Here is a 15,314-nt window from a genome sequence, read left to right on the forward strand (position 1 = left end):
GTTAACTCCATTACAGCGTGAGTGTGACAGAGAGAGAGAGAGAGAGAGAGAGAGAGAGAGAGAGAGAGAGAGAGAGAGATTCATATATTGTTTTACATACATAAGTGGCAACTTAAAATGTTTTAATGACATACAGTCTGTGAAAGAATCAAATCAAGAACAGTAGTCACAGCACAAAATGACTACAAGCGTCAGAGAGAACTTAATCTTATATGAGAGGCTTTCCTGCATGTGTACCTTTCCAGGTTCATTAGGACTGGTGTTTTCCACGTGGTTACTGCTACCATCACAGTCATTAGGAACACATGCCGAGCCATTTTCTGTAGGTGTCGACGTGCCACCCAAGTCTAGCATCGTCTGTCGGCCACGATCGTAGGCACACGCATCTGCGATAGCCTTTATCAAGTCTTCATCTTCAGCTGAACGCCACCCTAACCACCCGACCTCAGGTTGACTGCAACGAGCAATGACAGCTCCGTTTCCAGTATGCCTGAAAATTTATTAAATTACACTTGTGTCCAGCATGGCCACCATTCACATAGTTACTAGTGTTTCACCGGGCATATTCATTTGATTAATTCAAGAGACTCCTTGATATCTACAAGTCAAAACAATACATCAACCTTTCATCTACTTAAGACTCACAAAATTGCATATAGGTTGTTTCAAAAAGGAAGACCCAATTTAAAAACCCCATACTTATTGATAAAAATATTCTACAAACACAGGATGAATTGCAAAATACTCACAAAATCTTGAAATTTTAGCTATGCTATCACAAATGCTCCAGCAACAGCAAGAACAGCATTTAGAAGACAGCTAAATTCGTCACAAACTTTACATAATGAATCTGCTTTTACATAAGTTATTGTGGGTTTTATTCTGTTCTTCACTTCTTCTATATCACAATGTAAAGGGAAGTTGAGCACACTTTCCTTCAACATCCCCCCCCCCCCCCTACACACACACACACAAAAGGCACGGGGTCACATCTGTTGATTTTGGAGGCCAAGGCAGTGTCTCAGGGTATTGCACAACCTATACATCATAGGCACAGAGTGTCATTGAGAAACTGATGTGCATTGTTGCCAGTGTGGTGACACTCCATTCTGTTCGAAAATGAAATCTTTGAAGTCCTCCTGAAGTTGTAGAGGAGGCCATTCGAAGACAGCTCAGCACTGGGCAGGCCACACGGGGAGCCCGAGACACAGCATCACATTCTCGGCCTCCGAGATCGACAGACAGGATCCCGTGTAATTTTCTCTTGTGGGAAAGTGTGAAGGGAAGTGTGTTCGTCTCCCCTTTACTTCGTGACCCAGAAGTGAAGACCAGAATAACAGCTGCCATACTATCTGTAAAAGCAGATACACTGTGTAAAATTTATGACGAATTTAGGTATTGTCTCGATGTCGTTCGTGCTACTGCTGCTGGACAGACAGAGCATTTCTAATGGCATAGCTAAAACTTTAAGATTTTGTGCACATTTTGCAATTCATCCCATGTCTGTAGAATGTTTTTATCAAAACAAATGAAGTTTTGTAATAAGGTCATCCTTTTTGAAACCCAAAGTCTTTGAACTGAATGTCTGTGTGGTAAATCACATCATGAGTAACAACTTCTGTTGGAAACAAAATGCTCACCAAAACATCCCAGTGAAGCTGGGCATCCCTTAGTGTTTGCTGGCCCTAAGACGAGATTTCACTGAACTAGCAGAGTCTACTGACTAGGCATGCTGCATACTACCTACCCTAGTAAATTGACGGTGTTTATAAACAAGAAAACACTTAGAATGAGTGTCTCCAAGCCAAGATGAATATTTTAGAAGTGAATCAGGAACTTTAATTGGATTAACTTACCCCCTTCTATGCACAGCAGATGACTGGATGATAAACAATACCCTTTGAAAACAAACGTCACAGACAGCCCAAACCCTGCTGCCTCTCAGAGGCATAACCAACACAAAAACATGCTTAATGTTGCCAGGAAATGTCAGTGAAAATTTTGTCTCAAACTAAAGTTGATCCTCATGATGGGATCTATCACCTCAAGAGATTTGATGCAAAGCAGTTGAAACATCCTTTACGCATACATATTTATATCACAAATCATTCCCATCATTTCATATATTTATCAATAGAAATAATCAATTTTTGAAAATATCTGCTCACTAAGTGGTGACAGTAGAAAACACATATTAAGGTATTTAAATGTGCAAGCTTCCTGAGCCAGTTGCTCCTCCTTCAGGCAGAAGGGGTGAAGGAAAAGGACTGGTGAGGTTTAAGAAATTTGGAGAGTTCAGAAAAGTTGCAAATAACCCCAGCTCAGGGGAAACTTATTGGACAGGATGAGGGAAGATTTATCAGATGAGATTTCAAAGCCAGAGAGAGCAAAGCTCGAAGATAGGGTAATACACAAGGCAAAGTTTACCGACAAAACTTCCTGCATCAATTAATAAGAGCAGAAAGCTAACTGCATTGTATGTCGTAGTATGTGGTAGAGATGGTGGGTGGGGAAAAACTGACAGTCAGAAAATGGAAGATTTAGAAAACTAAAAGGAAGTGCAGAAAGGAACAGTTATTCTTAAGAAATGCTGAGGCCAAAGCCAGCAATGTAAATCGAGGCCAGTTGGGTAGCGAGAACTAAGGACATGTTGGAACACCGTCACTGTTCTGGAAATCTGGTATCTTTGGGAAAGAATGCAGGTGGTATATTTGGTGAAATTGGCACCGAGGTCACAACTGTCAAGCTGTAGAGCATGTTCTGCAACAGGATACTGTGTGTTGCCAGTATACACTCTCTGCCTATGCCCACTCATCCTAACCAATAACTTGGTGGTAGTTGTACTGATGTAGGTAGGAGGGTGCATAGGGGTAGGGGCCACAGGGTAGGGAAATGGGCGCATGGCTATGCTCCTGATCCGTTTGTTTGTTTTTCATATGTTTAAAAACTGTGACACTGCAAATGTGACAATATTTTCCAAAGATTTTGGCCTCTGTATTTCCTCTTATGTTCTCCTGTGTGGAAATATCTTGCTTGGCACAGGGATATACTGAATTAGGTGAAACATAAGTCTCGTTTGGATTGGTCTGCTATAGTGATCAGAAATACAATATTTATCTATTTGTTTATTTACTCATTATTTTCAAACTATTACCCTCACCCGTCACACTTACTTTAAAGAACAGAAAAGTTTTCACAATGTAAGTACTTCTTACAGGTGGACCACAAGGAATATTAAACAGAGGTTTGTGTGAGTGTCTAGGCTTGGATCCACTTTCTTTTTTCTTTTTTTTTTCAGTTTGAATGTGCTGACAGCTGCCTTAGAGTTTCCCCAAAATTGTGGCCCCACAATTAAGGCAATAAGGAAACAGGCATGATGTGCACCCTTTGCCGATTTCTCACCACAGCAGGATTTTAGTGAGCAAAGGCTTTTGTTCAGTTTTGCAGTCGGTTACTCCATTTTACATTGCTTTTCAGCCATAATCTTAACAATTTGCTTTCTGCACTGTTACCAACTGGTTCATCGATTATCGAGATAAATGGGATGTACATATACTTGTCACAGCATTGTGAAATTTTAGTGCAATTTATAAAAACTGGTTACTCTGTACACAATAGCTAAGTTGTTTTATGGCAGTGTTTACTTATTGCTGCAATTCTTCCTTACTTTCCCCTTTTAATAGAATTGTGCTGTCACCTGCAAATGAACACCTATGTTTAAGCTTAGACAATTAATGTACAAAAGTAACGGATGTGGTTCCATTACTGGTTCTAGAGTTACATCACATTTAATTAGTAGGGAAAGTTCCGGCAAAATGCATATAATTTAGCAGAAAAGGCGATCTCTCATCGAATAACGTATGTGCTGATGCCAGGCACACACAAACCAGAAAGAAAACTTGCTAGCTTTTGGCATAAACCCTCGTGCTACAGTAGAAAAAACACACACACACACACACACACACACACACACACACACACACACACACACACACACACACAACGCTGTGCTGGCTGGACACACGCTGCCAGTATTGCATTTCAGCAGGTGGACTAGGGTGGGGAGGGGGGCCAGGTAGAGAGGCGGGCGGTAGTAGAAGGGGTCAGGGGTGCGTAGCTGGCAGCGCAGAGGAAGGTAGCAGGTTTGCTGGCTAGGAAAGCAGGCAGGGAGGGGTGGCAAGTGCACCGGCCAGGCACATCGTACATGGGTACCACAGCCAGTAGGGTGCAGCACACGACAGTGGCATGGATTGGCAAGAGGTGACAAGACAGAGGAAGCGGGAATTGGTGTGCAGTGGCAAGAGGTGACATGACAGAGAAGGTGTGGGGACACTGGTTTAACGGAGATCGAGGCCTGGAAGATTACGAGAGCAGCGGATGTGCTACGAGGGTAACTCCCACCCACACACTTCAGGAAAGCTGGTGCTGGAGGGAAGGATCCAGACTGTCTGGGTTGTGAAACAGTCACCAAACTTGAGCACACCGTGCTCAGTTGCACGTTGTGCAACTGGGTGGTCAGCTTTGTTCTCAGCCACAGTGAAAAGTTGTACAATGAGTGCAGCAGAGATGGTATATAACGTGGCTACTCCTGCCTCTGATGGGATAGGATGATCTTGTGACAGGACTGGAGTATGATGCGCTGGGCGATTGGACAGGTCTTGCACCAGTGGATGGAAATCCACTTCACCCAGTCCTACTCCACTATTGCGTCACCTTCTTGGACACTGACTTCCAGCTCTCTGATGTATCTGCATTTCAACGACTGCCACCCTTCCACACCAAAAAATCACTCCCACACAGTCTGACTACCCATGGATTCCGTATCTGCTGTGACAAGAATTTCTTTGTCCAGTATGGTGAAGACCGAAGACCTTCCCCTTCAGGCAGGCACTACGCTTACACCTACTCCACAAGCAGATATCTTGTGCAAATCCGGCCAACACCTTCTACCTACCAGTTTCACCTTCTTCCTCTGCCCTGTCAACCCTTGCCAACCCAGGTTCCCAAGTCACTTTCGTCGTGCACTGCACCCTGTCGGCTCCAGTACTTGCGCATTGCGTGTGTAGCACGAACACTTGCCACGCCCCCCGGCAAATCCTTAGCCTGCAAACCTGCTGCCTTCCTCTGAGTTGCTAAATACCCATCCCCAACTCCTCTTGCTGTCTTTGGCCTTTTATTGGTTTTGTTGTTTTGTCTTGGGTGACAGTGCTGATGTACACTGATTTTCCATATGTGTTTACTTTATACGAGAGCACAACGGAAAGTAATGCCTCCATATTTTTCATATGAGAACTGAAAGTTTTTTAAATAAAACAAAATTCATTACATTCTACAAATCTTCCGGGTTTTTCCCAGTTAAAAATACATTTTTTTCTGGGTACAAAGACACTTTTTTATGGGTGAAAATACACTATATGATGCATGAAAGTACATCTTTTCCGTATTAAGTGACTATATACTTTCCCTCGGAGCTATAAAATTTATCAATTGTTTGAGCGGCAAAGGTTTTATATACAGGCATAGAACTTCCCGGCACTCCCAGCAAAAAGCAACACATTTTGGAACAATCTTAAATGTGTGGCAACATGTACACTGCATATTTTGGTATTACAAAAGTATAAATATGAATTCAGCAAATAGAGTATGGTAGTTTCCCAACACCAAAATATAACAAGTGCGATGCCCATGTACAAAATGGAAATGGAGACCGTAGAAGCGCTCCAAATGGCCTGGCAGTGAACTTCAAATTCGGGAAAATACAGGGTGTATTAAAAAGAATGATTCGATTTTAAAAAATCAGAACTATTATGTCATTTGAGATACGTGCATCAACAACGTACTGTTGGAAGGAAACTCTTGAGTTTTACATGGTTCCTGCTACGTAGCAGCAGTGTGCACCCACATCAGTTCTGGTAAAAATGGTATTGGGACAACAAAGTGTTTTGTCTTCTACTTTTTATGCAGTGTGGGTCAGTAATAACTGTTCAGCATGACTTTCGTACTAGGTGTGGTGTGGATCCTCCTACAGCACAGAGCATCAGACAGTGACATGAACAATTCCAATATACAGGTTGCATGCGTAAAGGCAAATCGCCGTCAGTCCCCCAAGTGTCCGAGACAGATGTCCAACGCATCCTCCGTATTTTCACAAGGAGTCTGCAGTTCAATATGCCCCTGATGTTCATCTGGCATGTGTTGCATCAACATTTTCACATGAAATCTTACAAAATTCAGCTACTGCAAGCTCTTTGTGAAGGTGACAAACGACAACGTGTGGCGTTCTGTAATTTTGTTCTTGGCAAGATTGAGGATGACAGTTTTCTTCCACACTTAGTGTTTAGTGACAAGGCAACATCATAATGTGAGTATGGAGTACGGAGCAACCATATGAAGTTGTACAACATGAGAGGGACTCTCCAAAATTTAATTTGTTTTGTGCAGGTGTATGGTCCGTTTTACTTTGCCGAGAACACTTTTATAGGAAGCATATATCTCAATATGCTTGAGAGTTTTATTTTCCCACAGTTGGAGACTGATTCGAATGGCTTCATTTACCAACAGGATGGGGCACCACCCCACTGGCATATGGAAGTGTGGAAATTTGAAATCAACTGAATGACAGATCGATCGCAAAGGACCAAATGATTCAGCCTTACATTACTCGCCTCCAAGGTCAACGACGTGACTGTATGTGATTATTTCTTATGGGGGTTTATGAAAGAGTCTGTTTATGTGCCTCAGTTACCAACAACAATGAATGAACTGAGACATCGCATAACGGCAACTGTGGAAGCTGTATCTCGAGACATGCTTGCTGCAATGTAGGAACAATCTGAATATTGCATAGCTTCTGGTGAGTGTGGTGGTGACCCGGAGAGATGTCGCATTCTTCCTAAGTTTTGGAGATACACAGTGGTGCTACTCCTGGCATCAAACGGTGGTGAGCCATCGGGTACGACTTCAGGTCACGGTTTGTAGTGATTGAGGGAACTCCGACAGCACAAAAATATGTCAGGAACACCACAGGTCTTTACATATTACCTCTGAAACGATCGTATCACAGTGCCAATTTTGAACACGACAACATTCGTGGACACATGGCACATGTCTCTATAGACAGTCTGCGTGATGTTGATGAGGCACTCCTGTGGCCAGTAAGCTCCCCAGATCTGTCCCCGACAGCACACGCGTGGCACCAGCTCGCACACCAACTCTGCCCATATGTGGGACATCGAGGACAGATTGCTGCAGCTACAGGGAAGGTCGCTTGAGGAGAGGCCGACGGTGCTATAACACCCTTCCTAATCAAGTCTGTGTATGCATCCATGCCATAGGAGGATGCAACATACTACTAACAAGGAGAAATCCCCAGTGGTGGGATCGCCTTTACGAAACAAATGTACGGTGACGTAGGTTAAGGTCCTAGGTATCACACTCTGCAGCCATTCACCCAGGTGGGCCCACGTTTGCGAGTAACTGACGAAAAATAATTCAGAATTTTGTGTGATGCTCAATATGTTACAAAAGTCTTATTACATTGTCTGGTTATGTGGTGTAATAGATAGGATAATAGCTTCACATGTGAGATGGTGTGGGTTCGAATCTCGTCAGGCCCGGTGATTTTTTTTAATTTTTCAATCTTTATTGAAATTCAATTAACTGGTTTTAATGTAATTTTTTGTTTCTATTTCTTTGTCACATCATTTTAGTCACCGTATCAACTTTTTCATTTGCATTCTTTTTCCAACTGGAATTTTTGTGAATACAAATTTATATTTATGTACTATAATATTCAATTATCCAAAAATTTTGATCTATCAGTTGCAAAACAAAAGATGAAATAATCCATTTATATTGACTGTACAATGGTGTGGAAAATGTATTTTTTTCATTATCAGATGTGCATTTTTTCATGGTAATTGTCATACAAACATTTAAAACGTAACCTAAATACCCACTGCACTATGGACAAAATAATGCAGTTGAGAATTTAAATGAAAGAAGGGTTTATGAGTAAGATGAAATTCAAGCAATAATGTGGATGAAAACCAAGGTTGATAAAACAAAAGAAATGAAATCAATATCAATTCATAAAGTTAATTAAAAAACATGTGAACACAGACTTCAAGTGGAGAATGATTGATAGGACGAAAAATGAGATTAAATGAAGAAGTTGATATGATTAAAAAGATGGGACAAAGGGATGGAAATAAAAAATTACATTTAAATCAAATAACTGAATAAAAAATGACGATCAAAGTACGAGGGTTGCCCAGTAAATAATGCCCCATATTTTTTTTCTCCGAAATAAAAAATATTAGAAATGTGACACTTTAGGTGCGAGTTATTTGAAGTTTCCCGCGTGTGTACGCAGAGTTTAAATTTCCTCCAACAGAGAGCGGTGGTGTAGGAATGTTCTAAAATGGCGTCTGCAAGTGACATCCGTCAGAAACAACGTGCAGTGATTGAATTTCTCGTAGCAGAGGAAGAAACCGTGGGCAATATTCATAAACGCTTGTGCAACGTCTACGGAACATCTGCAGTCGATAGGAGTACTGTTGGTCGCTGGGCACAGAGGGCGAAAGCATCAGAGGGCGGTGCTGCGGAGCTCCGAGATTTGCCGCGGTCGGGAAGGCCTCCCACGGCTGTCACGCCTGACATGTTGCAGCGGGCTGATGTTCTCATTCGACGGGATCGACGCATTACGACTCGACAATTGGCACTGGAGTTGTCAGTAAGCAAAGTAAGTGTGGATGTGATTATCAATCAGCTTGGATACTCAAAAGTGTGTGCAAGATGGGTTCCTCGGTGTCTTACTGTCGATCACAAATCCCAAAGAAAAGACATTTCTTTCGATTTGTTGCGACGCTTTCACGTTGACGGGGAGGCCTTTTTGTCACGGATTGAGACAGGTGATGAAACTTGGGTGCATCATTTTGAGCCCGAAACAAAAAGACAATCGATGGAATGGCGTCATGCTTATTCTCCACAGAAGAAAAAATTCAAAACAGTTCCTTCAGCCGGAAAAGTCATGATGACTGTGTTTTGGGATTGCGAGGGCGTAATTCTCATTGATGTGATGCCAAAAGGCAGTACCATTAATTCAGAGGCTTATGTCAAAACATTAGACAAACTTAAGCAGCGCATCCGGCGCCTTGGGCGTCATGTTAACCCACAGGATGTTTTGATTCAGCATGATAACGCTCGTCCTCACACAAGTTTGAGGACTTGTGAACACATCGCGAAACTGGGTTGGATAGTGTTACCCCATCCACCCTACAGCCCCGATTTGGCTCCTTCAGACTTTCACTTGTTTGGGCCAATGAAGAATTTCATTCGTGGAAGACGTTTTGCCGATGACGAAGAAGTGATTCACGAAGTGACAACCTGGCTCCGTAGGCAGAGTAAAGATTTTTACCGGCAGGGAATACACGCTCTTGTGTCTCGCTGGAAAAAGGCCGTCGAACTTGAAGGAGATTATGTGGAAAAATAAAGCAAGTAGACAAAACATCAGTCTTTCACATATGTAAATTTGATTGTTGTGGAATAAATACTTCTGGAGAAAAAAAATATGGGGCATTATTTACTGGGCAACCCTAGTAGTTTCAATAAATATTTAAAAATTAAAAAATTGACTGCACCTGACAAGATTTGAACCCACAACGTCTCGCATGTGAAGCTATTATCCTATCCATTACACAACGCAGCCACATAATGTAACACAACTTTTTCAACATTATTGAGCAACACACAAAACTCTGAAATTTGTGAATGACTACAGTGTGTGATACCTGGATCTTAACCTACATAACCATACTGATGGCTCCAAGAAGTTGATCCCGCCCCTGGGGGACTTCTCCTTGTTAGTTTCCATTTTGTAATCACCAACACATCACACACCCTCCCAACCTGTCAAGTCTCCTGTATCCTCCTCGCCTTCTGGGTGGTTCACTTTCCTGTCTGTCAGTGTAACAGTCCACAGTCCTTACTTCTTTCACTTAAAGGACAGTCATTTTTTGCTCTCTGTGTACAGTTCATTGCAGTACTTCACTTTTTTTAAATTTTTGTCACACGTATGAAAGTGGAAAGCCTATTGCAAATGTGAACCTTTCCTCATCTGTTTAGCTGCAGACCGTGAACAGCATATTCGTTTCTTTCCAGCTGTGCAAATTCAAAGTTCATCTCTTCCTTCATAAATCTGAAACAGTACTGATTTTTTTTCCTATCATGAAGTAATTTACAGACTTGATTTCGCCATTCAGGTCTTGGGTGTCATGTCTGAGAGATTGATACTGTATGTTCTTGATATTGTGTTAGTTCAGTGTGATTTTAAGAGAATTATTCTTGTTCCCCAAATTCTTTCAAATGCTCACCAATGTCATTTGAGCCGTTAATAATTATTAATGCAGCCTTCAATAAGAAGTTCTTAGTTAATTTGTCCACATTCTTAACAATTTCCTTGAATGGTGCACAATAAGCTAATTACCTATCAGGTCTGGCAGTAATTTTCCACAATACCGTATCTGACCATTTATGATAAGAAATTTGTCTCGTTAAGTATTTTTCAACAGTGCACTAAATTATTGCTTCCTAACATTCGACAAATGATACAGATCACCACACAAATTATTAGCACTTCAAATTTATCGTGTATTGCAATTTGTTTGCTACGTTCTTAACTAGTAGTTAATTTAGCCCTAGCAGCAGACACATTTTCACACGCATCATAACTTGAATTTTTCACTACAGCTAAACCCTTCTTTTTTGCAGCAGGACACTTATTTTTGTAGTATTTTCACAGTTTCATTTTAATTTATCACTTTTTACCACTTATCAGAAAACTGATATTTCTGGGCAGAAAATTCTGTGTATTTTGCTTCATCAGTGATTCACATTTTGCTGCTGACTGTTTATTAATATCCATTTCGAGCACACTTGTGATGAATTGTAGGTTGGATACACATTCACTTAGTATCAAAATCACATCCTTACAATTTGCACACACTTTCTCTTTGTCAGCAATATTCACTCCCCCTAAAGAGATGCATGATATACTTTCACATTGGCTGTCACCTTGTTGCCAAAATAAAATCACTATTATGACACAATGTCAACTGCGGTTCACAAAACAAAGAACATAATCAAATATGTACATCAATCAGTGACAGACTAAACAAATATTTAAAAACAGCAGTTGTGTTAGTCTTTCACTAGCACTGCTCAAAACAAACAGAATATTACTCGAGATATTTATACACAATATGGGGAGGGAGACTGGACTACAACAGTTCAGTGATGGGGCACGAAATGAGAGAATGCATAGAATGGTACAAGTGGCATACCCATTAAAACCAGAATCCAAAAACTGCAGTGGTCAGACACAACATAGAGGGGTTGGAGAGAAGTCGATAGTAAAAACACTGCAGTCTCCACCAAATAACTACAGAGGTTCAAAGTAAGGGTGCAGGAAGCTGCAAAACTGAAATTAAAGAAAAGTGTGTGACGGGCATGATGGCGTCATGTTGCCAGTGAATGATTCACAATCTTAAGGAAGTTAATGAGGATGAAAGCTGTCACAGGCAGCCTAAGAAACCGCAGACAGCACAAACACATATACAGAAGACAACTCGGCAAACGGGAACACCAACATAAACAAGAGTCAAGATTTGGAGTATAGCTTTTGGCTATCAAACACAAAATAGTCTCTATTGATTTCTACAAGGAATTACCTAATCAAAGAATTTCATTTATAGATAAAAAACAGGTTTCTCATCTAATACAATGGGTACAGTTTGACAGAGCACAGTATTGCAACCAACTAAAGTTCCGGAACGTGACTACACATGTTTGGACACTCGTGTTGTAGAGTGCAGGTCAAGAAATGATGCCAAGACATCAAAACCCACAGAATTGAATTAGATACTTTCATTCCATCTCTGAAACTGACAGCTTATTTGAAATACACGAAGACCATTTGATAAAACCATCTGTCATTCGCTTCTCATATTCTGCACCTTATGGTTGCCCATTGCATGACACTGTAACTCTTCACACACTATAAGTTTATGTTTGTTTTTGTTTGCCTGTATGTGACTGGCAACTGCTGTTCATCTTTATGGTGGTGTTATAGGTTTACTGGTGAATAGCTTTTCATTTGTTTGAAACAAATCAAACAATGGAAAGTCCAGGTTGGAATATCAATAATATTATGAAAAGGATAGATTGCTATTCACCGTAATAACAACATGTTGAGTTGCAGAAAAACATGACAAAAGGACTGATACATATAAGTTTTAGCTCAAAGCCATCTTCAGAGAAGAAAAACAGTTGCAGTCACACAAGCAAGCACCCCTCACACATACGACTGCTATCTCCATCCGCTCCTGTGTGTGTGTGTGTGTGTGTGTGTGTGTGTGTGTGTGTGTGTGGGCGCGCGCGAGCGTGCGTGCGTCAATGTGTGTTCTTCGTTTCTGAATAAGGCTTTGGCTGAAACCTTATATGAGACAGTCTTTTCATCATGCCTGTTTTCACTTGACTGGGTAAACCAAATTTATTTTCTCACGTTCTGGACATTACAAAAAAAATATTACGAGCCAATGTAAGCAATTAAATAAGTAAGTAAGACACTTCAAAAAGTACGTTGCAAATCACTAGGGACCTACCTCCAGACGACTGCCGGGACACGCCTCGCACTGCGAAACCGTGCAGCACCTTCTAGCGTATCGTCAGATATGCACGCAGGCACGAGCAGTTGTCGAGGATATGACGGACACAAAGAATGATCTGCATTCGCTTGGGAGATACGCCATGCGCCGTGCACATCAAACTGTAGCCTTTCTACTTCAGCACGAAAGGTGCAGCTCTGCGACGGAGACGGCCCGCCGAGGCGTGAACTCGTTTCCTCCCCTCCGGCCTCGTGAGCCCAGGCGTAAAACGCAAAGGCGAAGAACTGTTCTATGTTCTTCGGTGGGGACGTCAATCTGTGTAGACGTCGGTACCATTCCAGACAGTGTTCGTTAGTAGAAAAAGTGCACCTGCAGAACAAATTTTAAGCTATAATCATCTGGAAACTAAGACAAGCTGTATAAGACATCGAATACAGAAAAAGAATACAAAGTCAAACTAAACTGAATAATTCACAAAGAGACAGATGAGCAAGAGTCACAAACCTTCAGGAGCAACAGTTCCCAGTACAGCCAATGAAAACACTCAAAAATGTATAACGCTAGTTCCACCTTTCTAAGCTCCAAGTTTTATCTTTATGGAGGAAACGGGTATTGATAGCGTGAGGGTAGGCACAGTGGGCAGATGCGGGACATGTTACTAAAACACAAACTAAAAGGAATCCACTGTGTACAAGGGGAAAGAGAGCCCAGGATGACATTCACCGGTAGAACGTGACAACATTCATTCACATAGGGGTCCAAACACATCGTGCCAACACAAGGATACTTTCACCACCAGGTCTCTGAAAGTGCCCTTTCAGCAAGCGACACTCACTGTCTCTCGTAGTCTTCAAAATACTCTTACCCTCCCATCATCTTGCGCCATGCCTCAAACATTTGATGCCAGTCTTGCTAGGACCTTGCCAATCTCTGTGGTCTGTGACACGGGTGAGCAGAGGCACATATGCAGGGTGCCGGCTTCTGTACCCCACAGTAAGTGCCCTATGTGGGTGTGGTTGGTAATTTCACTGAGCAGTCATTGTCGCTATCATCCCAACTGAACTGGTGAGCAATTTTCTGTACTGTGGTCTATCTCCTCACTGTTACTATCCACAGTAGTCAATGGTGACTTCTGTCAACAATAGTTTGTTTCCCAACAGAGAAGATTACTGCAATTAAGGTTTTCCCCAAGCCCAGGTATGTACAGAATACCCTTTACATGGAAGCATGTGAAATCTCCAGTACTTACTCCACCTCACGGACACAACAGATGTGCTGGGCACCTGTTATCTGTCTGCAATCAAATTTCCTGATTACTGACATCTTAACGGTACATGGACTAACAACATCTCACTTATGTGGTAAGCCAAAATTATTCCATTTGTCACTGCTACAGAAATCTCTCACTGGCTTAATACGTATTATGCTACAGCCTAAATTCTTTCATGGTAGTAAGATAAATCACCCAAAAAAATGGTATGTCATTAAAATGCTTTCCAGTACATCCATCTGCATCTCACGCTCCAACAAAAATGTTATACTTAAAAGCTTCTTCACAAGAACAAGAGGATAACATTAAAGTCAAAGCTGCTATAATAAGGCACATTTACAGAATTGATGTTTAAATTGATGTGTGTTATGATGTACAGGTCATATAAAAAGTAAGATATTCAGCAAAAAGGTTTTTTGTAGTCCTACGAAATTTAAAAATTAGCAATATATTACATATGACATAGTTTTACTTACAAGAAGCCCAATGAGTGCGAGGTCGCATGTTTAATCTTTAGTGGCAAACTCCTTGGTAGTTACAAACCATGCATGACATTCAGCTAGGCATACACTCTTAAATAATGCATATAGAATCGTAGTGGTGTAACAGCGTGATGAGAACTGATGGAATGTGACGGCATGCAACTGAATGCAAAACAGTCCGTCGTGAAGGGTATCATGAAACAGACTGTCCTTTAAGGTGTAGCTGTAAATAGTGTATGTTTTATAGGGGGGAAAAAAATAATCCAGAGGTGAAATTTGTGCAGTGGCTCCAAGTGGTACGAAATGCAATGTCACATACTTTTCTGGAGGGATAGTTTGCTCTAAAGGAGTATGATTCTTATACACAGACCAGGAATAAAGCAAAAGCAAGTTATTTTGACCAGCTATTGGCCAAAAGCAGCACTCATACCATAGTTTGAGTTCTCTTACACCCATTTTCTTACTCTTGCTTGCCGTGACGTAAGTATTTCCTACTGTTCTTGCAAGATCACGTACGTGAGAATGAAGCATTGCATGCAGAGCACCTCCAACTTCACACTGCAAAATAAATAACTTGCCAGCCAATTTACCATCCAGATTAAGAGTCAGCATAGCTGTTTAGGAATGCATTAAGATACTGATGTTAGTTGATCGTGATACAACTCTCTTGGTACCTCTAATTTCCATGGTTCATTTCATATGCATTTCTTCTTCAAATCCTGTTTGTTCGGAGATGGAAACAGATTCCTTACTGAATGATGGGATGTTTGATTATATCATTCAAAAATTTTCATGCCAATACCGCTTAACATCCATGTCAATAAAAAGTTACACTTGTTAAGCAAGTATAGTTGTCATTGTACTCCTCATGTACACTGCCTGCACAGCTGAGCATAT

At 41.3% G+C, this 15,314-nt stretch overlaps 1 protein-coding gene across 1 annotated transcript in view; it reads right to left on the bottom strand.

The window, feature by feature from the left end:
- Positions 1–15,314, bottom strand: part of LOC126418640 (myotubularin-related protein 3) — a 170,051-nt gene that overhangs the window by 137,982 nt on the left and 16,755 nt on the right. The window contains 2 exon segments of the mRNA XM_050085499.1: positions 238–490; positions 12,663–13,034. Coding sequence (XP_049941456.1) covers positions 238–490; positions 12,663–13,034 — 625 coding nt within the window.

Source organism: Schistocerca serialis, chromosome 9 (assembly GCF_023864345.2).
Source record: "Schistocerca serialis cubense isolate TAMUIC-IGC-003099 chromosome 9, iqSchSeri2.2, whole genome shotgun sequence".
Taxonomy (NCBI): Eukaryota; Metazoa; Arthropoda; class Insecta; order Orthoptera; family Acrididae; genus Schistocerca; species Schistocerca serialis.